A 26,155-nucleotide genomic window follows, 5' to 3' on the forward strand; every position below is an offset into this window, starting at 1 on the left:
TAGCTGAAATGACAATAAAACCTCTTTGAACTTTGAACTTTGAACTTGAATAAAGTAAAATACAATGAGCGGAAAATCTGGTTCTGCATTACAAGCACAAAGGGCTTCACTGACATTTAACGTGGTCACCATCACATATGTGCATAAATCACTTCGTCAATACAATTCATGATATTTTAGTTTATTTCCACACCACGCCTAATAAATCCCTGCCATAAAATTCATTGCACTCACACCATTCAGATGTGGAGTAACTGAGCAAAAACACACAAGTAAAACCTCATTTTACTGTGTGATTATTTTTCCTCAGAAACACATGATAAGTTATTAGGCTATACAGTCTATGCTGACAAACCTGTTGCACTCAGAGATTAAGTGGGTAGACATACTCTACTGCAGCTGTACTCGTACTGCAGCTGCAGTGATGCTCACTGAACTCTAGATGGCAGTACTGGTATGCTGTACTGTAGCATGGACCTTTGACTAAGTGGGAATATCTTAACCTCCTCCCCTTCCTCTAGGGGGTACAGTCCCTGCTTCTCATAGGTGTGTGAGTGATTTGATTGTAACATGCTGGTTTCTGTCTGTAAAGAGTCCTTGTGTTGAGAAAGGTACTATATAAATGTGTCAGATAAGTGAAAGTTTGAAGTTTGGATACATTAAACTCTACTGGGTAAAATTGCTACAGGGGAATGGGGACCAGACAGAGGGCCCAATTTAGCAATGCCAGGTTGCATAAAATGTTTTTACCACTAAATGGCACAGTGGTGCAGCAGAGTGTACAACTGTGGAACCAGCTACCAATAACTGTACAGCTCTTTGTTTGTGACAATGTGCCAAACAAAACATGAATCTTTTTAACCTAAATGGAAACAAACAAATACATAAGATTAGTTCATCATTATCACAGACTATTTAGGACAGACAGCATCTGAGACCTTAGTCTTTGTCATAGCAACACAGACACATACAATACAGTTGCTGCTTTGGTCTGATGTACAGTAAAACAAAAAGTCTAAAGTAAAGGAAAGCACAACAGTATATATATGAAATAATGACACACACAGGAAAAGGTGCAGGGAGGCTTAGAAATGTGAGTCTGAGAAAAAAAAAAGGAAGTGGCAGGAGCTCACTGTGGGTTTTTTGTTTTTCTGAACATGCATACTGTTTATAAAACACCTGGACAAAACATGTCCAAGACTTCCTTCACATCATTGTTTAACATCAGTGTGTTCACCACTGTGTGTGAGGTCACATTAGGACTTAGGTGATGGCTCTCCAGATATATACTACACCTGATCTTGGACTACGTCACACTCTCAGTGAACTCAGTTCAGTCACACTCTGAAAGAAAGATAGAAAGAGAGAAAAGAGAAAGAAGTGAGAAATCCAAAGACAGAGAGAAGAGCTCTGAAAAAATGAGAGAGAATAGAGGCGGTGATTGGTTACACACACCACTTTAAGCAGTGATGAGAACTGAAGGGGGACGTGTCAGACTATGAGACAGTTCTCACAGAACTCTCACCACCCAGTTCAACATGTGGACACTTATACTCGTCTTGTCCAGTCTATTCCCAGGTGAGTTCCATTTACTGCTCACTATCATCAGACAGGTTCAGCACATTATTAGTTTACCTGCCACACAGAGAGGGACTTGGTAGTGAAGTGAATAGTCATAACAGTGGATCTTCTGCATGTTCTGTACATTACTAACACAATGATTTATTTTACAGCTGGAACTGCTGCTGTAACTACAGTAACTGGATACAAGGGCCGTTCAGTTCAGATCAGATGCCCCTATAAGTCTGGATATGAAACCCACATGAAGTACCTCTGCAGAGGAGAGTGTTATACTTTCCGGACTAAGAACATCCCTGTTGATTCTAAATCTGCTAAAGACAAGAGATTCTCTCTGAATGATGACACAGCAGCCAGAGTCTTCACTGTTACCATCACTGATCTGAGATCTGAGGATGGAGGAAAATACTGGTGTGGAACACAGCAGAAAGTGCATGATCACTACACAGAGATTCTGTTAGTGGTTAAAGTGGGTGAGTGATGAGCAGATACGGACAATTATGATGATGATGATGATGATGATGATGATGATGATGATGCTGATGATGATTAACTGAGGCAATTATGTGAAGTTGGGATTTATAATACATAAAAAAGCAAGATTTTTGTGTGTACTGAATATGAGAAATATTTGAAATTTAGAAGTCTGTTTCTGTCTTTCAGACACACCTATGAATGTTATTGTCTCACACTCCACCTACACCCCTCCAACACCTGATCCCAGCACATCGGTGTATACTGAGTCCACATGGTCAACTGGAGGTAGGCAGAGGTAGAAGGTAGACATCTATCTATTTACATGCCTAACAAGGGGTTTTTACATCTCCTTTGCTATGTTTTGATCATACGGTTTATAATGTCCCACTGTTCTTTTTACAGCTCACACAGTAAATGATGTAAACCTCCAAACCAACAGTCCCTCACTCCATGGTATGTACCATTGTCAGGATGAACAGGCAGCAGTTGAGTCGAGTGTAGTTTTAGTAAAACAAAAGATTTACTGATAAAAGTTCACAGACTAGGAGGACATTACAGAAAACAAAGTGATAAACAGGCAATGATGAAACCTATTACAGATGTCCATGTTAATTCTCAATCTGGAAAAGCAAAGAGCGTCTAAGATCCAGCAGTTAATGTACTGGACTAGTGAGCAGAAGGTTGCTGTTTCAAGCCCCAACATTGCTAGGTTACCACTGTTGGACACCTGAGCAAGGCCACTCTCATTTGCACATGTAGTTGTTCACTATAAGCTTTTCTTTTTTTGAATGAACGCTAACGTTAAATGCTGTAGAAAATTCTCTCTGAATGATGTAACAGAAGGCTGAGTCTTCAATATTACCATCACTGATCTGAGATCAGAGGATGGAGGAATATACTGGTGAGTGACGGTGTAAACACTGCTTGACCAATACACAGAGTGTGATTAAAAGTGGTCAGTGTAAGATAGGGGACAATAAATTAATTCTTACTATTAGAATATATACATATTCTTAAACACTGATACTATCCTGCTAAATAGTACCTCAACAGGAATATAGAAATATAATCAAATAATCACTGTGAATATGAATAGCTTCACATGGACCAAGTAGGCAAGTAGTTTAATGGTTCATATATGTTGGGCTGCTTTTATACACTTTGAGTTTGGCAGTTCTTTAACATGAGAGAGAGACAGAAATAATGAGAGAGAAAACAAGCACAGCACCACCATAGAACAGAGAGAGACACAGGAAGTGTTGCCATGGTTACATATGAGTTTGAACCATGCGACTCACCACTGCGGGTTAGAGTGTGAAGAGCTTCTGTTTTCTATAACTGTCATGTCTCCTGTCCAGCTGAGACTGTTTGTCCTTAGCATTTTACAGTAGCATTCACTTCTTTAAAATGAACCCTCTGTAATAATGGCTTTCTACTGCAGTTATCTGTGATTCATACAGGATCATTAGCTAAATGTAATCATTGTTTTCCACTGACAAACACTTTTTTTTTTTTAATCTGGCTGCCTGAACATGGTTGTGAACTCCTGTCCACTGTCTCTAAGTAAGCCTTCAGTAACACAGGATTTTTGAGAAACTTAATGTTTCAGCTGTAATGTCATATTTTAATAGTTACATCTGCATCTTTATAAAATAATTAACATTAAATTCTAAGATGAATGGAATGTATACTTGCATATTTCCTGAAACGTTAGAGTGTAATCTCACTAGGTGTAGATTTTCTGTGAGCTGTTCCTGAGCCATTTCAGTGGATCGCAAACTACACTCTATTACCTAGGAAGGATATGCTTATGTGAAACATATACAAAACTCACCACAAACTTACAGAAACTGAATTAATTATGGTAAAGAATAAAAGCTAAAAACCTCTCTGTCGGTTTAGATGGCAGGCAGGGCCGTGAACGACGTCACTACAGGGACGTGACACACCCGGCCTGGCTCAAACCACATTATTTCACTCTACCATATCACACATCCCTGTCACCTCGCCCTCACACACTCATTCCTACACACTTTACACACACAGTATAACAGCACAGCATACATGTACATCACTACCTCTGTAGCATCTGCATGTCTACAACTATAACCCCAGCCTTACTGCTAGAGGAACCCCCCCAAAAAAACGGTTTATATTATCAGCAACCGAGCTGGTCCAAAACCCGATAAAGCCCATACAGCGAGTGATCCAGTGACACATACTCAAGGTCATAAATGTATCTATAAAGGCCTGTACCCACAATGTATGTGAATAGCCTCCAGACCATGTGTACCTGCTATTTTGTGTCGTGCAATTAGAGAAGATTCTGACTTGCTATGACCACAAAACTTGACATGTAGTTACACTGAATCAGATCAGTTCTATTTTCTCTAATGACAAAATAGCAGAAATAGCAATATTGCAAGCACATATGATTTCATGTAAATTATATATATTATATGTGGCCCCTGCTGTTCTACCACAGACTGAGATCTGTGCTCTCCTCTCTAATGCTTTACTGGATCCTTCATTACCTTATTTGTGGTTTTGTTCATAATAACAATCATTCTTCTGATGTGTGTAATAATGCTGGGAAAGCTAAAGAAAAAGAAGAAGACATCAAAAGGTAGGAAACACACACACACAGAGAGAGAGAGAGAGAGAGAGAGAGAGAGAGAGAGAAAGAGAGAGAGAGAGAGAAATAGTTTTAGATGCATGTTTCTCTCTCTGTAGTAGGAGGCTTAAGGCCATTCTATTAATGCCAGTCTATTTTTCACTGCCCTCAAAAACAGAAATAAGAGTTTTTTCATATGAGTTAAGCCATAAGAAGATGAACAGAGTTAGTAAGCCCAGATACAGTGGCAGGGACCTACATAGACAGACACACACAATCTCTAACACACATCTAATCTAGGAGTTGGAGGCAGTAAACATAAAGCTGAACTCAGAATCTTCATTCTTCTCATCTTCACACTGCATGTGATCTCAGGTATGAAAATCAATCTTTAATCATTATTATCAGCAGGGTCAAATATAGTCTTTGTTTAGATGTCAATAAAATGTACCAGTGTGGAGCTGATGTATACTCGTAGTCACATTTGTTCTAAAATGAAGCACACATTTAAATTATAACCAGCATATTACTAAATAAAACCCAAATGGGAAGATCCTCTAACCTTTCACCTTATTAGAAATATGATATTGGCATGTTGCCAAACAGCTGTAATTTACTACAGGACAACAAAAACGAGTAAGTGCTGAATCCAGCAGCAGCTGGAGCTCACTTCCTCTTGATAGCTATGAGTAACATCTACAGGAAAGAGCAATCCTTGTGTTAGCAACAACAGACGCATGGGTGACACTACAGCAGTACAGTTTCTGAAGATGAAGCAATAGAACAGTGACAGAATTAATTTTAAATATGGGTAACCACAAAGACCTCATAGAAATAAATATATATATATTTTTTTTTCCAATTTTACTTGGAAGTCTCTGAGCCACTGGAGTTTCTGAGCCACAGAAGTCCTGAGTGTCCTTATGACAGTGTGACTGTAAGGGTTGGCACCAGGCACACTACTAATCAGGCTTGATGCCCAACAGCTGGGGTAGATCTATATAAGCCCAGTGACACAGTCACTCAGTGTTGGGTCTTTGCTAAAGTTTTGATCCAAGCTCCTAGCTGGTAACTCTGTGTATCGAGGTCTGTGAGCCCTTGTGCTACACCTCTCTTCTGCGCTGTGAGGTTGTCTGTGTTTTTACACGTCCCCTCCCTTCTCCAGTTTTCCCCTCTCGAGTCTGGTTCTCTCCCAAGGCTCGCCTTAGCCACTAATGTCCCTCCCTGTTTTCTGTTTTTGTTTGGGAAGTTTCAGAGTTTGGTTTTCCTCAGTGCATCGGGGCTGCCATTCTTCCCATAGCAGCCTTTGTTTTCCCTTTTTCCACGCTCAGCATGGTGTTTAGTGTTTCCTCCTGTTTTGTCATCCTCCATTCCTGTGAAGTGCGATATATACGCGCAGGTTGTTTTAGTCTAGCGGGAGCAGAGTGTCAGGGTCATCACCTCTCTGTCCTGGGTTTGAGCCCCATTACAGTGACATTGTAATCATCCCATTTAAGATCACACCCCTCAAACACGTTACAGTATTGATGATCAGTGGTACAATTGTGTTATATCTGATAACATCTCCCAGGGAATTTCATACAGTGACATACAGAAGGTGCAGAACAAATCAAACCAAGACTAAAACACAGCTGAGAAAAAGGGAAGGATGAATTGAAACAAAATTAACAACTTCAATATGAAGCCATTGCTTACATGGATGTTTGTCATGTCTTTCAGATACAGGAGAGTCCAAGGATGTGGAGTCTATATCATTGACTGCATGTGCGGAGGAGGAAGAGTCACCATCAAGTGCAGATATGAGGATGAATACAAAACCAAACTGAAATCTTTCTGTAAGAATGTAACAGATCAGTCATGTTTAGATCAAATAACAACAAATCCAAACAGTACATGGACTCATAAAGACAGATTCTCAATTCGTGATAACAGAAGTGTAGGATTCTTCAGTGTGTTTATCAGAGAGCTGTCTGTAAATGACACTGGAACATACCAGTGTGCTGTTAATGTATCTGATCAACTGCACACCTACACTGAAGTGAAGCTCAATGTAACAGCAGGTTAGTAGCATGTAACATACAATTTTGCCAAAATCACTTCATCAATTAAAACTTTCAGAAATAATAACAATTTTGCCAAACTGTACTTTTGTAAATCACCCTCGATAAGGGCATCTGCTAAATGCTGAAAATATAAATGTATACAGGTTAAGATAAACTTGATACTTTCATACGTTTGTAGCTGTAAGGGAAGTGAGGCTGATGCAGATCTGATCTCTGAAGCGTTCCTAAAGTGGCATATTTCCCTTTTATTAACATAGTAAATCCTAGAACAAAAGAAACATTAAGAACTATTAATAAATGCAAACATTTTGACCTGAATGTGTATGATTGACAGGCTCATGCTGTGGTAAGACCATCAATGCCTATGTAGGAGAAACTGTGAACATCAGCTGCCATTACCTAGAATCCCACAGGAGTGAACCCAAGCTTTTCTGCAAGAGAGTGGACACTGGTGGCTGTAATTATATAGGATCGGTCAACAAAACAGGAAAAAAAGAAAGTAAAAAAAACATCTCACTGTATTATGACAGAGAAAAGCAAAACCTGACTGTTACTATCAGATATGTCACGGTTCAGGACTCTGGTGAATACTGGTGTGGAACTACATCAAACTGGACAACTGATCGTGGATTCAAGATTTATAGTATACAGATCTACCTGAGAGTTATAGGTGAGTAAATAACAAGAACTGTGTAATACTTTATTGTTTTGACAATGCAGAGGCAACATCTATACATCATTCTAAATTACTTAATTAAAAAACTATTTTAGCAAATCCTAGAGAGTCCAGAATCAGTTGATGCTGTTTAGATGACAGGAACTAAACAAATGTTTTTATCCTTGGGTAGTAAAGGCTGTAAAGTAGTCTAGTGCCTGTAGGTAGCCAAGGCTGTAGTCTAGTGTCTGTAGGTTACCTGGAGACTGCAAAATAGTCTAGTGTCTATAGGTAGACAAGGCTGTAAATTTGACTAGTGTCTGTTTGTAGCCAAGTGTCTTTTGTGTGTTTTATTTGTTCCCTGCCCTCCCAACCCATATGACTGATCAACAATATTATAACTGTCTAAATGAGTTGAGTCTGAATTAGCTGTTGAACATTGTTACACTTCCCATCTAATTTACAGCACTAAATTTGTTTTCAAATTTACAACCATTAGCACCAAAATGCAGTTTAAAAGCATGCACATCCACACTATCTGAAGCAACTGTGGATTTCTTTGCCATGTATGAAATTAAAGCATGCCACAGATACACTGGACACGTGTCACTGTCAACAGTCTATATCAATAACATTATAATAATCTGTCACTCCTGTGTTTATTTTTCTATTTAACCAGAGAGTCCAGTTTCAGCCTCATCACCACATTCATCATCACACATCAGTCCACAGTTCACCAAACCAACCACATCCTCAGGAGCTTCCCCTCCTGATACAGGTGCTGACACACAGTGGACTGTACAGCATGGAGTGAAACTACTCACACACTGTCAGCTTCATCAGACACTTCTGAATGATCAGGATAAAGGTTAACTTTGATTGGTTCAGTAATTATGAGTCTGTGTCCTCTCCAGGATTTCCATATTCCACTGTGATCAGTGTTGCTTGTGTGAGTCTGGTGCTGCTTCTTATGGGAACCTCATTCCTCATAGTGACTCTCAGAAAGAGAAGCAGGAAGGGGCAGGGTATTACCACACACGCGCACACACACACACACACCCTTCAAAAATGATCACATAAAACAATACTTATCAATCAACATTGTCATGAGGATAACACATTCAGATCTTTATGTGCAGATGTGAGTGCAGCATGTATCTGTGCCGTAAGCATTGTAGATTAAACAAATGCATTAGTCATGAACAGAACTGATTAGACCCCAGACCTGCCTGCTGCTGCCCTCTGCTGGCTAGAAATGTACATGAATGAGCACTGTTAGAATATGGACTAAAGACAATAAATTAATGCCTAAGTATTCTACTGTTTATTTGCATTTGAAGAGTACCTACTCAGATTAATGTGAATATCTGTGAGTATTTAACTGTTAAATGTGAACAATACCATGTATCCGTTTAGTATGTGATCACAATTTATTCATTTGTGATTAATGTCAAGAATCAGCATCATCCAAGTGTCAGTCCCTCCAAGACTCCTCACACGACCACTGGGTGAGTCATGAGTTTATCACACATCTATGGGGTGAGTCATGAGTGTATTACACATCCATAAGGTAAGTCATGATTGTAGGTCATTAGCAGGCCACTACTGGAACAGGTGCACTACATCTGTAATAGAATTATAATACTCTACACATGTAGTAAAATTATAATACACTTGGCATGCAGCCCTCTGGAACCACCATAATGTTTACACCTGCTACTCCTGACACCACCCAATGTTCAAACTGGGCAGTCCAGGGAAACTATAGACAAATATTCCATTAATATGACCCGAAAATACATTTTTATACCTCACTTGAATGCAAAGAGTTGTAGACAAACAAAAAAAAAAACATTCAATCTCATTCATAGACACTGCTGTTAAGGTCACAACATTTTTTTTCTCTTTACTCAGGTTCCACTTTCTGACTGTGACAGTGAGATCAAAGACACCAGAAGCCATTTTGTCTCAGACACTGGAGCTCCTACAGTCTACTCTACTGTCAATCTACCCACAAACCCCTCTGATCCCTCCCTAGCTGTTTATGCCCAAACCCAGTTACCCACAAACCCCTGTGATTTTACACACACTGTTTCGGCTAATGCTATAATTCTCTCTGAGAATTCCTCAGTGTGTGACACACAACAGTCAGCAAGGACGTCTGATGAAGCTCTAATTTATACAACAGTGAAGTTTTATAAGAATGCAAACAGTTCTAATGATGCTGTTACCAAGGAGACCTTCAAGAAGGAGGAGGACACTTGTGACTATGCTTCTGTCAAACATGTCACTTGATCAGGCTAGTTTAGCAGTTTATGCTTTTATTTACATCCATTTTACCAAACATAGATTGTATAACTTTCCCTTTCTCTCAAAGGATGTTCATTTGCGCAGGTGTTTTGTTTTCTCATGTTCAGGCTGGTGGTTGAAAGACCAAAGGTTGCCATAGCTTACTTCAAAATGTAAAAATTGACAGATAAAAATGGTGGTGTTCCTTAAATAGAGGGATTTTACATGCTGTAATGGAACAGAAGGCAAACCTTTGTTTTATTGTGTTCTAACAAAACCTCTTTTGTTTTCTTGTGTTCATTCTATGAATAAATGTCAAAGCACTTGTGTAAGTTGCTCTAGATGCCAAAAGCCGTAAATGTAAAATTTACATGTTCAGATTACTTGAGAGTATTTTACTACAACTTTGCTTATACTGAAACCTCTCAACATCTCTTTACTGAAAGGTTTGAATCTCTCTCTCTCTCTCTCTCTCTCTCTCTCTCTCTCTCTCTCTCTCTCTCTCAATAAAATTTGGACTTTTTTTTTTTTTTGCTGGTTCATTACGTTAAAATACAGACAAAGCATAGAGATAAATGGAGACAGAGAAATGCAGTAAGCTCCAGGAGCTCTGACATGTGTATGAAGTGACTTGGTGTGGTGATGTAACGTGTGTCGGTCCGCGTGCCGCAGGGCGTGAGACTTCCTCGACAGGGACGAACATTTAATAACATAAACGACAGCGGCACTCACGTATTACAAACGATAGACATGAACAAGAAACAATTGACATTAAACAAAAACATAAATATGTTACATTCAGACATTAAATCTACAATGACCAACCACCACAGGACGCCTACTCCCTTGGCCAAGAACGGACTTCCTAGCAGGAGGTGTGTGGACACCCCCTGCACTGCCGCCTGGATCCCAGGATATTGGGGAGAGGACCATGATCGCTGTCCGTGTCTTCTCCGGAGGTAGAGTGGAACACCCCCAGGAATTTCTTGGGGGGAGGGGCTAAGGCTGTGGAGCCTGGGCCAAGGAGGATCGAGGGGCACCACGACGACCAGAAAGAGGGCGGTCGCGTGGAGCCAGCGGGACCTCCTAAGCCCCTTAGGGGGAGGGGTCATTCACCTATGTGGTGCTTGTGCTAGGTGGTATTAATGATGGTTAGATAAACCCTGTTGATCTCCTCAGCTGTTCCCACATGGTAGAGACTTGCAGCCAGAAACAGTGCAGTTCTAAGAACAGACTATGTGACAGTCAATCTTGATGAATGGCCAGTTGAGTCTATAGGCTGAGCTCAGTGATGTCGTGATGACATCTCTCCAGCTCCATATGCAAAATGTCTGTAAAAGAAAGTCACATTTAATTGTTATATATCTTATTATATGTGTATATTTCATATTATAGTGATTTAGTGTCTTTAATAGTGCAATAGTATTTTAGTGTAATGTGGCTTAAACCCAGGACACATAGGTGATGACCCCCACACTGTGCTGGGTGAGCTACCACACTTTAATGACGGTGAGCCCATGTGAAAACAGTTAGATCTTAGAACAGGTTAAACAAGAGAAATAATCAAATCCCAGCCATTTTGTTGCGATGCAAACAAGCTCCCGCTAGACTATGGCAGCCATAAAATAACCTGCCCGTATATCGCACTTCAAAGGAATGGAAGACAACAAAATGGGAGGAAAAACTAAACACCATACTGAGTGCAAAAAAAAAGGATGCCGCGGGAAGAATGGCAGCCCTGATGCACTGGGGAAAACCAAACTCTGAAACTTCCCAAACAAAACCAGAAAACAAGGAGGAACTTTATTGGCTAAGGGGAGCCTTGGGAGAGAACCAGACTCGAGAGGGGAAAACTGGAGAAGGGAGGGGACGTGTAAAAACACAGACCCCTTCGCAGAGCAGAAAAGGGATGTAGCACAAGGGCTCACAGACCTCAATACCCAGAGTTACCAGCTAGGCGCTTGGCTCACAACTTTAGCAAAGACCCAACACAGAGTGATTGCAATACTGGGCTTATAAAGATCTAGCCCATCTGTTGGGCATCAAGCCTGATTAGGCGTGTGTCTGACTTGAGGCCTCCATCTGATGGCCGGAGGGGGCCTCAGCCTGGTTACAACCCTTACACATAGTGTCTTTAATAGCGTACAAAATTCTTAATAGTGTCTTTAATATTTTACTATTAGTCTTTAATAGTGTCTTAGTGGGTAGACAAGCCCTCACACCCCTTCCACACAATCAAATAGCAAATATAAGTGCACACGCACGCACGCGCACACACGCACACACACGGACGCACACACACACAGACAGACAGAGAGAACTCCATTGAATGTTTTGCTGTCCCAGCAGAGTCAATTCCACCAAGTGCAATGGAGGCCAATACTGAAGTGGTAAGTCCCTCATTCATAGTGTTACATTTCCTTTTTCTCTGTACTGTGATGGACAGACTTTAATGAGAACTAAAGACAAATACACTGATGCTAATGAGTGGTAGAAATCTGTACATCACAGTTAAACTTGGTTTCAAACCAGGGTGCCACACTGATTTTAAAGCAGTTCACTTCTCCACTGGGACGGACACCTGTAGGTTCTTCTACTTGGAAAAATAAAGTCAGGAAGTTGCACACCATGGGTACAAAACACCAAATCAACAGCCAGTGAAAAGAAAATGACAAACATAAGTAACAGAAAAATGTTTTTAAATCTATTTAAAAATTTTAAAACAATGAAAGTTTGAGTTTTGTGCACATTAAATTTGGGCTAGGACTTTAAAGTAATGCTCATGAAGATTAATATATTTTGTAATACAGTAGCCGATAACCTGAATTCTCATTTCAGCAGTATTCACACCTGCTGTCTGAATGAGACCCATGTGACAGAAGATTGTGGCATCACATACATTACAGTAGAACTTCAGTGGTGCCTTCTACTGTAATGTAGAAAACAGCAGAAGAAAAACAGAAGAAAATGACAGAAGAAATAAGTGACATGAAGAAAACTAACCTGAAGAAAATACAGTAAAGTGAACAGTGATGTGAAGAAAACTGACCTGAATAAAAAACAGTAAAGTGAACAGTGATGTGAAGAAAACTGACCTGAAGAAAATACAGTGCAGCCTGAAATCACCAGTCACATACAGACAATACAGTTCAGAATGTTTGAGCAGGGACAGATCAACAGACTATGCACACAACGGAATATCAGAAATGATCTCTAATTTTTTAGTCAGGATATTATAGATTCTAACTTGAAGTGCATAACTATTAAAGATTATCCTTACTCTGAGGGAACTTTGAGACCCAGAAGCAGAGCAGAGAAGTGACCACTTTTGGTTTCTGTATGACACAGGTGGCTGGCCATCCAGCAGGAAGGACACGCCCACTTCAGCTCAGGATCACAGCACACAGCTGCTCCGCTCCCAATCGCCTTCATATTAGTCATACTCACCTGTTTCACATTCCGAACCCTCGATGTTTAAACCCACAGGTCCCGGAAGGCACCGCTGCACATTAATGGTCCTATGACTGAAGTATACGACGGAGCTTCACGTTGCCTCATAGGTTATATTCTTGTTTTTGTTCTACACTACGTGTATACGCTATGGACAATAAAGAGCACTTCCTAGCAGCCTCGTCTCTCGCTCCATCTGTGTTGCCACCGTCACACTGTAGAAATGAATAAGCCAATACAAAGTAAGTGAGCAGCTCACCACTTACTGTGAACATATTGAAATTATTAATATAAACATTTTGTTACTAATTAAAAAAATTGTGCGACACTGATAAAAACTGCTTTATTTGTGGCACTGTTGGTATGGCAGCAGGGTAGGTGACACACAAGATCATGTTGTTGTATAAAGAACTATGTTGTGACTGTATGTACTTCTTTGGCTGTAGTGACTGTGTAAATGTATCAGACACAAGGTAGTAGTTAAGAGCAACTATGCTGTATATTCTTAATACAAGAGATAATTAAATATGTTAAGTTAAAGAGGTTAAAACCATGAAAATGTTTCTTTATGCCATTCTCCTTGCCAACTGAGCTTTACACAAGAAACAACCCTTCATGAAGGGTGTGAAGGTGTCCAAGGACTTGTGCCTTTGTCCACCATGTCATTTGGGAGGCGAGAGAGGTAGGAGAGAGACAAGCTTTAGATGCCATTCTATTTCTCAACGCCCTCAAAAAAAGAAATAAAAGAGGCGCTGGGGATGAGAGCTGGAAGGACAAGTCACCAGTGTGCTGCCCTGTCTGTTAGCTGCAGCACTGTCAGTGGTACGGGGGCAGAGAAACAGCAGCATGTTTGTGTGGATTCTGCCTGGATCATTTGAATGCTTCCAGGAACCACGATACATTCAATCAACCAATCAATTATTTACAAGAAGATAAGGCCAGCCAGCCTGTGTTTGTCACTGAGCCTGTGCTTTTCTGAGCAAGAAAGTCTGTACTGCCATTTAGAGCACAACGCGAGTAAGTTACAATGATCACCGTGGTAGAAATACATGATTTATTAGAAGCAGAGGTGATTCTAGGATTAAAGATTTAGGGGTGCAAAGCACTCAATGAGACCAGCACCCCCATCTTACACACACACACACACACACACACACACACACACACACACACCTGTACATCATTCCCTCACCTGTGAAGGAAGAACATCTGACTTTTTGGCTGTTCTGTACAGCCACCACACCACAGACACACAGACTGTAACTGGTACTGCTGTGTGCATGAGCGTATGTGATCAGTGCAGCTACTGCACGGCTTCTGGGAGAACAGGGTGGGGGAAGAGTAGGAGAGAGAAAGTGGATCGTATAATTCATGATTGAAGGGACGATTGCTTTATTTTCATTGTTAATATATTATGTTTAAACCATATGCCTTCTACGGTTTTAACATTTTTTCAGAGACAAACTTCTGATCTACTTAAAGCCCACCTAAACAGAGCATGACTGTTAAATAAAGAAGACTGTAAATTTCCTCCTGAGAAACTAGTATATCACTACAAACATCTGAGCACATAAAACTGTGAGAATGACTGAGAATATCACATAAAGCTGATGTCTGAGCTCCCAATCTATAATTGTATGCAGTGTCCACTTGAGGTCTTTTCTTTGGAATAACTGCAGCTGAGGTTTATGGCTCTTCTTACATGCCAGACTTTGTAATGGACTTTCCACAGCATGAAGGTCAATTATGAACAATCTGATAAATATCCTAATCAAATAACAATTATTAATAATCACTGCATATCCTGGCACTTAATATGCCAATAAAAGGGACCTACATGAGATATTTTACTATTCTAATATTAACGTGTCTTATAAAATATGTGTTAAAGAGTGTGAGATGGATAAATGAGTGACTCATGTCTCTATATGATGATAGAGTCATGATTTGCTACATATCTGATGGTCACTGTGAAGATTTGCTTTGTTCTGGTGAGTACTGGTGAGCTGAATCAGACAGATAATCTGATCATGGATATTTGATTTAACTAAAATGTGTGCAAGGTTTACAGCTTTGTTTGTGTTTGAGCCAGTGTTTTATCTTTGTAGCTGAAGTCATTCAGTATCTAGATCTCAATTCTGATGGCCATATTTGATGTAAATAATGGAAATAATGCATTACAATGTAAATAATGTGCTTAGAATGTTGTACCGTATTGGCAGCAGCAGTGGGCGGGACTAAACCCTCAGTGGCTCTATTGGCTCTATTGGGTTTCTGTATAAAAGAGATAAGTATTAAAAGTAAGTGAACAGCTCACAGTCACTGCATCCAAAGAAGTAGATGCAGTTACAATACATAATACAGTTACAATGTTTGTTCAAGTTTCCAGGGCAGTAGACTAAAAGGCTTTAGCACATACTGAAATAATGATGTACACAGGAAGTGGTTAAGAACTTTTTACTTTATGTGTTATTAATACAAGGTATGAGATCCAAAGCTATAGTGAAGCTACTTCCTCTATATCACAATAACTGCGTTTTAAACAGTAGGGCCTGTACATTGAAATGTAAGAGACAGTTTCTGTATGTTATTAGCAGAATAAACTAGCTAATCTAGTTGTCTGATATAGTCATGTGGCAGGCAGTTTTGAGTTCCAGGCTTACAGAGCTAGTAGCAATCATGTGTGTTCATAATAAATACTGGCTTGGGATACAGTGGACCATATTTAAATAGAATATCTAATTGGTTAAACACATTCAACAGTTATTTAGGAACTGCAGATGCTGCTAAGCTGACTCTTTTATCCAAAGCAACTTACAATTATGTTTGAGTACAACTTGAGAGTTAAGGGCCATGTTCAGCGGTCCAGCAATGGCAGAGCTTGAACCAGCACCCTTCCAATTACACTGCAAGTACCTTAATCATCAAGCTACCACTGCCCAAGGTATAGTGATCACTACATAGTTATTCTACTAGTGGTTCAAAGAGGTGGGTGCTGAATAGCTGACACTAATGGAGAGAAGGAGGATTAGGGGCAGGTCTCTCACCCAGCAGCAGGGGGCAGAGTGCCAGGCATTGTCTACAGGGCTGAAACTACTGTTTGGACAGCATCCCCTAACAGCCTATGATCACTTAGACTTAGCATCATATAAACAAATAAGATACTAGATTAATGTAAACATGGTGGTGTGGAACAAACCATCATTTCTTGGTTATTGGTTAAAATGGTTAAAATGGGAGATGAGGCCAATGAAATTCCAATTCTTCTTCCTCCTCTGCTTATCTATAATATAAATGTATTTTAGCATTCTAGAAATACACAAATATAAGCAAATAATCACTGTCACACCTAGTACCACAGAAAAGGCTTGAACACAAGACTCAGATACATAAATGAAGTCAAGCCCAGACTGTCTCTACTGTCTTGGTAAAGTAGAGAAGGGTAGAGTGCAGGGTGTATGGGATGGAGAACTCATCCTGGTCTACATCTCTTCATGACAGTAAGAATTTTACTACAACTTTGCTTATACTCATAAACCTCTCAACACCTATTTGCTGAAAGGTTTAAAGTTTAATGATTAAATATTGATTTTCATGTCTGAGATCAGATGCAGTGTGAAGATGAGAAGAATCTTCATTCTGAGTTCAGCTTTATGTCTACTGACTCCAACTCCTACATAAGATGTGTGTTAGAGATTGTGTGTGTCTGTCTATGTAGGTCCCTGCCCCTGTATCTGGGCTTACTAAATCTGTCCATCTTCTTATGGCTTAACTCATATGAAAAAAAACCCTCATTTCTATTTTTGCGGGCAGTGAAAAATAGAATGGTATTAATAGAATGGCCTTTGAGGTCAAATTGTTATCATCAGTACTGAAAAATTGCCCAAGGACCAATCTGGATTTAAATCTTGATTCTCAACCCAGCTGTTTTCATAGAGAATATACAGTGCATCCAGAAAGTATTCACAGCACTTGCCTTTTGCCAGATTTTGTTGTTACAGCATTATTCCAAAATGGATTAAATTCATTTTTCCCTCATAATTCTACACACAATACCCCATAATGACAAAGTGAAAAAAAGTTAGTTTGGAATTTTTGCAAATTTATTTTTAAAAAAAAATCACATGTACATAAGTATTCACAGCCTTTGCCATGACACTCAAAACTGAGATCAGGTGCATCCAGTTTCCACTGATCATCCTTAATAGAACTGTAGCCTTTATACCAAGATAGACCTAGTACCAGAGTAAGAGCTACACAGACTATAGTTACCCCACCACCCACAAATTAAAACTAATAATAATAATAATAATATTAATAATACTAACCTGTAATAATAACCTGCTGTACTGTACTAGGATTTATTCTATGAGTAAATGACAAAGCACTTTTGTAAGTCGCTCTGGATAAGAGCATCTGCTAAATGCCGCAAATGTAAATGTAATAATAATAATAATAATAATAATAATAATAATAATAAATGTCCTGGAGTGCAGTCAAATGGAGGTGATAACCCATCAACATGGTTATGTGTCTAATAAAGTGACCACTAAATGTGTATACAATGTAAATGTTCAAAGATTAAAACAATGGCCTTAAGCCTCCTACTATGGAGAGAGAAATATGCATCTAAAACTACTTTTGTTCTCTCTCTCTCTCTCTCTCTCTCTCAATAAAATTTGGATATTTTTTTTGCTGGTTCATTATGTTAAAATGCAGACAAAATGTAGAGATAAATGGAGACAGAGAAATGCAGTAAGCTCCAGGAGCTCTGACGTGTGTGTGAAGTGACTTGGTGTGGTGAACCCTCACTGCCTCTATGCCAAACCTCTCCCACATTTCAGCACACACACACACACGCACACACACATACACTTCTAAGATTTATCAGTTGCTAAAAATTTTTATGCTAATAAAACTCTTATATTAATAATATTAATAAGTACACTGTTTGTTAAAGTTTCCAGGGCAGATGATTAAATATTTAAAGCACATACTGAAATAACAGAGTATTACAGAAAATTACACAGAGAGTGATTAAAAGTGGTCAGTGTAGGATAGGGGACACTAAATGAATTCTTACTATTAGAATATATAAATATTCTAAACATTGATACTATCCTGCTAAATAATACCTCAACAAGAATATAGAAATATAAACAAATAATCACTGTGAATATAAATAGCTTCAATTGGACCAAGTAGGCAAGTAGTTTATTAATGGTGCATATACAGTGGTAAGAAAAAGTGTTTGGCCCCTTCCTGATATCTTATTTTTTTGCATGTTTGTCACACTTAAATGTTTCAGATCATCAAACAAATTAAAATATTAGACAAAGATAACACAAGTAAACACAAAATGCAGTTTTTAAATTACGGTTTTTATTATTAAGGGAAGAAAATCCAAACATACATGACTGTGTGAAAAAGTGATTGCCCCCCTGTTAAAAAATTTAACTGTGGTTTATCACATGTTTGGAAAGCTGAGTTCAATTTCTCTAGCCACACCCAGGCCTGATTACTGTCACACCTGTTTTCAATCAAGAAATCACTTAAATTGGACCTGCCTGACAAAGTGAAGTAGACCAAAAGATCCTCAAATGCTACAAATCATGCTACGATCCAAAGAAATTCAGGAACAAATAAGATACAAAGTAATTGAGATCTATCAGTCTGGAAAAGGTTATAAAGCTATTTTTAAAGCTTTGGGACTCCAGCGAACCACAGTGAGAGCCATTATCCACAAATTGCGAAAACATGGAACAGTGATGAACCTTCCCAGGAGTGGCCGGCTGACAAAAATTACCCCAAGAGCGCAGTGACGACTCATCGAAGAGGTCACAAAAGACCCCACAACAACATCCAAAGATCTGCAGGCACCAGCATTATCACAGTATAGGGGGGTCGGATCCCACATCTTTCTGTATTCAAGAGTAGCTGGTGTTTTTGTGCATTAAATAAGGTTGTAGTTTATATAATTTATGCATCTGTGGGAGTTTATGGTGTTCAGGGTAGGGGAACAAAACCTACACACACATGGAAGCATTCAAGAGCTTGGTGTGAGGATGGTCTCATCAGGAACTTGGAGAGAAATGTCAAAACATTGAATGTGAGAGCTCTGAACATAAAGTATCCTGCTAAGTTAGAAGAAAACAACCATGTGATCACCCCAAAAACCCAAAATCTGTTTATATATATATATATATATATATATATATATATATATATATATATATATATATATATATATATATTATATATATATATATATATATATATATATATAATTAGATTATTCCTACTCTTCTCTGTACACAATGGACATATACAGTGTGTCCTTTTCTGAATATTGTTTCAAAGTCCAGCAATTAGCTAGTTTATTTAACCCTTTGTAGAATTCTTCCCCTTCTGGTGTGAAATGGGTAGCCCTTATGTTGTGTAAAGCTTAGGTAAGTTTTACTCTCACCATTCTAGATCAAGATCCTAGTTTGCCCTTTCCTTCCACTCTGTGTACTGCTTTCACACCAGCTTTGAGTCTGGGCAGCCTATCTAGCTAGGGTTTGAAACCCATCTATCTAAATTGCTAACTAAATTGCACTGAAAAATAAGTTTATTCATCAAGTTCAATAAGTTTCTAAATGTAAAACAGGTATTGCATCAGGTTATTTTGCAATGCAGTTTTTCACAATCCACAAAGTTAGGCATTTGTATTTAAGCCTTTAGTTTACTTTTGATCCTGATAGAAAACATATAATATATTGGAATATATATTATATTATATTATTATTATAGGCCCACACCTAGTTCATTCTCCATTAAGAATGACAAGCCAAACTGGCTCTTTTGTCTTTCTCATATTTCTGTTCATTTATAGTTTGTTTGTTTGGTTGGTTGGCGTTTTTTTTTTAATTATTATTTATTTATTTATTTTTTATTTGCTTAATGTTTAAATATGATAATTTAGAGTAACTTTAGAGTAACACATTTCACATATTTGTTTTATTTTATAATGTGTGCCTTTGAGCTCAACACTACCACACACTTCAAAAGACTACAAACATGACTTACTGACTTTGTGTGATGCTCTCCTAGAACAGATGAGAGAAATGGCAGAAGAAAAAAAGTAGCTAAAACCTTTTACTAGCACTGTTTTCATTCACTGCATCTGAACATTGTTGGGCTTTATTTGTTCAGGAAATTCGATAGTCTATCGATATTTATTGACTAAACATACTTTATTAATTGTCTTTTTTAAATTAGAAATTACACAACATATTTACTGAAGTGTGATTCAAACTCATGCATGATAATACTCTATAGTCATAGGAAAATGTCAGGAAATAAACACGTGATATAATTCATTGAAGATAACATTGAATATACAGAGATTACACAAGGAATTTCTCAAGAGAAATAAAATGTTACCTTAAAACAATTACAAATAACATGCTATGCTAATGTTAGCAAGACATGTGGCAGTGGCAGCTCAGTGGTTAAGGTACTTGACTTGTAACCACCACTGCAGGCTTTCCACTGTTGGGCCCCTGAGCAAGGCCCTTAACCCTCAAGTTGTACTCAATCATAATTGTAAGTCGCTTTGGATAAAAGTGTCAGCTAAATGCTGTAAATGTAAATCTTACTGGCTTGGATTACAAAATGCTGTCCACCACATCACTGGTGCTTCTGACATGTTTTGCCTCTTGACGAATCATCAGTGACACACAGGATTATGGGAAATGTTGGGCAGCAGAAGATATAGCAATTTTGCCTTCCAAACTCGGTTCCATGGAGGAACCTAAGCAGGCAATATGTTATACAAAATTCAATTTGGACTTGGTGCCTTCCTGCCTCAGAATGCTGCCTACTGTTACTGCAATTAGATTTCAAACTGTGAGTGTCATACACCAAGGAATCAGAGAGAATTGTGGGTAATTGAGCCATGAAATAAATGTCCTCATCAGGAGAGTTTAATGGTACTGAGAAGTAGTGTCAACAGTACATGGAGCATCACAGGGGTTTGTGGGTAACTGTGCATTTGCATAAACAGTTTGGGATGGATCTAACTGGTTTGTGTGTAAATGTGCATTTGCATAAACAGTTTGGGAGGGATCTAACTGGTTTGTGTGTAAATGTGCATTTGCATAAACAGTTTGGGAGGGATCAGAGGGGTTTTTGAGTAGACAATCATTAGAGTAGACTGTAGGAGCTCCAGTGTCTGAGACAGAATGGCTTCTGATGTCTTTAATATCCCCATAGCCACAGACAGAAAGTCAAACCTCAAAGAAATAAGAAAAAAGGTTATTTTGTGAACTTGAACTTAAACTATGATATTGATTTTTTTTGTCTTCTAGTTTTTTTTCATTCATGTGAGGTATGAAAATTCATTTTTGGAGCCATAGTAAGGTCACTAGTGTCTGTAGTTTCCTTGCTTTGCCCAGTTTGAACACCGTGTGGTGTCAGAGGTAGCAGGTGTAAATACAATATAAGGGAGCAACAGGCACTGTCATGAGAAATGCACTAGAAACTGGACTGGAGACACATTTGGAGGAACTGTTGTTTTCCTTTCTTTTTTTAAATTTTTACATTTTTATGTTTGTCTGAAATCTTAAAGCTAAATCTGTTTATTATTATTTTGTATTTAAATAATAAAGAGATGCAGCTTTAAGATTTCTTGTAGCCTGTATGTAATCATGCTCACACACATCAGGCCTCCTTGTGACTGTGCTAGAAAAGGCATTGTAGTTCTATTACAGGTGTAGGCCTATTATGACCCACAGTCATGACTCACCCCATGGCTGTGTGAGGAGTCTTGGACGGACTGGCCTTTGGACGATGCTGAGAAGGAATTAAGGAATTAATCACAAATGAATAAATTAAATAATAAAATGTTACATGAATACATGTTATTGTTCACATTAAGCACTTAAACTGTAGATACTATCCAAATGCAGATAAACAGTGGAATAAATAGGCTTTAGTTTATTGTCTTTATTCCATATTTTAAAAGAGCTTGTTCATGTCAATTTCTAGCCAGCAGAGGGCAGCAGCAGGCAGCTCTGGGGTCTAATGAGTTCTGTTCATAACTAATAAATGTGTTTAATCTACAATGCTTACAGCACAGATAAATGCTGCACTCCCATCTGGACATACAGATCCGAATGTGTTATCCTCATGTTGATTAATAAGTATTGCTTTGTGTGATCATTTTTGAAAGGTTTGTGTGTGTGTGTGTGTGTGTGTGTGTGTGTGTGTGTGTGTGTGTGTGTGTGTGTGTGTGATACCCTGCTCCTTTCTGCTTCTCTTTCTGAGAGTCACTGTGAGAAATTAGGTTCCCATCAGAAGCAGCACCAGAATCACACACACAACACTGATCACAGTGGAAGATGGAAATCCTGGAGAGGAAACAGAGTCATAATCAGTGAACCAATCACATTTAACCTTTATCCTGATCATTCAGAAGTGTCTGATGAAGCTGACAGTATGTGAGTAGTTTCACTCCATGCTGTACAGTCCTGATACAGTGTGTCAGCACCTGTACCAGGAGAGGAAGCTGATGTGTGTTTAGATCCTGAGAATGTGGTTGGTGTGGTGAACTGTGGACTGATGCATGATGATGAATGTGATGATGAGGTTGAAACAGGAATCTCTGGATAGATAGAAAAATAAACACAGGAGTGACATAATCTGAGTCCATGTTATTATTGGTATAGACTGTGGACAGTGACATGTGTCCAGTGCATCTGTAACATATTTTAATGTATTTGCTGTAGAAGAGAATGTGACAGTTGCTTCAGATGTTGTGCATGGAGTTGCTTATATACTCTGCGGTTGTAAATGATGGAGGTGTTCGTGGTTGTATTTCTGGACAAGCACTTTAAAGCTTAAAGATTACTAAAGTAAAAGGCTATGTGTGTTTTAACAGATTTCTGAACGTGTAATGAAATATGTGGTTCATTTGACTCGTACACTTATAAATGTGTTTAATGCACATCACATTTGCTTTGACATGCTGAATACCGTTAAGTGAAGATACATATAGCAGAATAAATTAGATGGATACTAATGGTCAACTTCTAATTCAGACTCTTCTCATTTAGAGAGTAATTAATTGCTGATCAGACACACTGGGTCAGACAGGAGCAGTGAACAAACTGCTGACAACTACCTACAGACACTAGACTTTACAGCCTTGCATACCTCAAGATTAGAAACATATTAGACAGGTTTAGCATGAACAATTAAACATGATTTCCTCTATATTGTGAAAACAACAAATATTACACAGGTCATGTTATCTACTCAACTGTAACTCTCAGATAGATCTGTATACTATAAACCCGGTATCCATGATTCGATTTCCAGTTTGATGTAGCTCCACACCAGTATGTACCAGAGTCCTGCACTGTTACATATCTAATAGTCACAGTCAGGATTTGCTTTTCTCTGTGATCATACAGTGATATGTTTCCCTTAGTTATATGTATCTCTGTTTTATTAACAAATGTTTTATCAGAACAGACAGCAGTGTTCACTCTCTTGCAGAAAAACTTGGGTTCATTCTTGTGGGATTCTGGGTATTTGCAGCTGATGTTCACACTTCCTCCTAGATAGCAGGTCTTATTGATGGGATTTCCATAGTGCAGACCTATCAGATCAAAACATTTGCATTTATTAACAATGTTTAATATTTCTATTCTAGAACTTACCATCCTAATAAAAAGTAATACTATAATAATAATAATAATACTAATAATAATAATATTATTAATAATATAATCATAATAAAAAAGGAAATGTGACACTTTTTTTTATATTGGTATTAACCTGACTGACATGATGATGACTGGTTAAGGAATTCATAGAACAATGATCTGATTCAGAGATCAGATCTACTTCAGACACACTTCCCTTACTGCTACAAACCCATGAAAATATCAAGTTTAGCTTAACCACTGTACATTTACATTTTTGGCTTTTAACACACGCGCTTATCCAGAAGAAAAGTGCAGTTTGGAGAAGTTAGGTTATTCTCTTTGAAAGCGTTTGTGGCTAAACTATATGTTACATGCTACTAACCTGCTGTTACATTGAGCTTCACTTCAGTGTAGGTGTGCAGTTGATCAGATACATTAAGAGCACACTGGTATGTTCCAGTGTCATTTACACTCAGCTCTCTGATAAACACATTAAAGAATCCTGCACTTCTGTTATCACGAATTGAGAATCTGTCTTTATGAGTCCACGTACTGTTTGGATTTGTTGTTATTTGATCTAAACATGACTGATCTGTTACATTCTTACAGAAAGATTTCAATTTGGTTTTGCATTCATCCTCATATTTGCACTTGATGGTGACTCCTCCTTCCGCACATGCAGTCACTGATATAGACTCCACATCCTTGGACTCTCCTGTATCTGAAAGACATGACAAACATCCATGTAAGAAATGGCTTCATATTGAAGTTGATCATTTTGTTTCAATTCATCCTTCCCTTTTTCTCAGCTGTGTTTTAGTCTTGGTTTGATTTGTTCTGCACCTTCTGTATGTCACTGTATGAAATTCCCTGGGAGATGTTATCATATATAACACCATTGTGCCACTGATCATCAGTACTGTAACATGTGTTTGAGGGGTGTGATCTTAAATGGGATGAATACAATGTCACTGTAATGGGGCTCAAACCCAGGACAGAGAGGTGATGACCCTGACACTGCTGGGTGAGTTATCACACTTTAATGAAGGTGGGCCCGTGTGCAAAACAGTTAGATCTTAGAACAGGTAAAACAAGAGAATAAAAAAACAACAACAGTAGGGAATCCAACCCCGACCACTTTGTTGCAAAGCAAACGAGCTCCCGCTAGACTAAAATAACCTGCGAGTATATATCGCACTTCACAGGAATGGAGGATGACAAAACAGGAGGAAAAACTAAACACCATGCTGAGCGTGGACAAAGGGAAAACAAAGGATGCCACAGGAAGAATGGTAGCCCCGATGCATTGGGGAAAACCAAACTCTGAAACTTCCCAAACAAAAACAGAAAACAGGGAGGAACATTAATGGCTAAGGGGAGCCTTGGGAGAGAACCAGACTCGAGAGGGGAAAACTGGAGAAGGGAGGGGACGTGTAAAAACACAGACAACCTCACAGCGCAGAAGAGAGGTGTAGCACAAGGGCTCACAGACCTCCATACCCAGAGTTACCAGCTAGGAGCTTGGATCAAAACTTTAGCAAAGACGCAACACTGAGTGACTGTGTCACTGGGCTTACATAGATCTACCCCAGCTGTTGGGCATCAAGCCTGATTAGTAGTGTGCCTGGTGCCAACCCTTACAGTCACACTGTCATAAGGACACTCAGGACTTCTGTGGCTCAGAAACTCCAGTGGCTCAGAGACTTCCAAGTAAAAGTTGAAAAAAAAAAAAAATTATTTCTATGAGGTCTTTTTGGTTACCCATATTTAAAATTAATTCTGTCACTGTTCTATTGCTTCATCTTCAGAAACTGTACAGCTGTAGTGTCACCCATGCGTCTGTTGTTGCTAACACAAGGATTGTTCTTTCCTGTAGATGTTACTCACAGGTATCAAGAGGAAGTGATCTCCAGCTGCTGCTGGATCAGCACTTACTCGTTTTTGTTGTCCTGTAGTAAACTACAGCTGTTTGGCAACATGCCAATATCATATTTCTAAGAAGGTGAAAGGCTAGAGGATCTTCCCATTTGGGTTTTATTTAGTAATATGCTGGTTATAATTTAAATGTGTGCTTCACTTTAGAACAAATGTGACTACGAGTATACATCAGCTCCACACTGGTACCTTTTCTTGACTTCCACAATGAGGCCTCTGATCTTCCTGTTTTACACATTTCAAAATGCATTTCTGATTCAGTCAACACACAGTGGCAATGAACTGCTAATCAAACTATCTTTGAGTTTGTGTTAACTCTTTAAGTCTCTTCTTTGCACTTCATGGCGACTCCCAAATATCCAGTTACGTTTGTTGAGACCCCAGTAAGATCTAAAAATTC

General features: G+C 38.7%; 1 protein-coding gene across 1 annotated transcript in view; it reads left to right on the forward strand.

Moving 5' to 3' along the window:
- Window positions 1-1,490: 1,490 nt before the first annotated feature.
- LOC118242725 (CMRF35-like molecule 5) overlaps window positions 1,491-26,155 on the forward strand; it is a 90,302-nt gene continuing 65,637 nt past the window's right edge. The window contains exons 1-4 of the mRNA XM_035535057.1: window positions 1,491-1,578; window positions 1,734-2,051; window positions 2,242-2,340; window positions 2,458-2,508. Of these exons, the coding sequence (XP_035390950.1) occupies window positions 1,539-1,578; window positions 1,734-2,051; window positions 2,242-2,340; window positions 2,458-2,508 (508 nt within the window). The 5' untranslated portion in view covers window positions 1,491-1,538. The remainder of the gene's footprint in view (window positions 1,579-1,733; window positions 2,052-2,241; window positions 2,341-2,457; window positions 2,509-26,155) is intronic.

This window comes from Electrophorus electricus, chromosome 16, assembly GCF_013358815.1.
Source record: "Electrophorus electricus isolate fEleEle1 chromosome 16, fEleEle1.pri, whole genome shotgun sequence".
Classification (NCBI taxonomy): Eukaryota; Metazoa; Chordata; class Actinopteri; order Gymnotiformes; family Gymnotidae; genus Electrophorus; species Electrophorus electricus.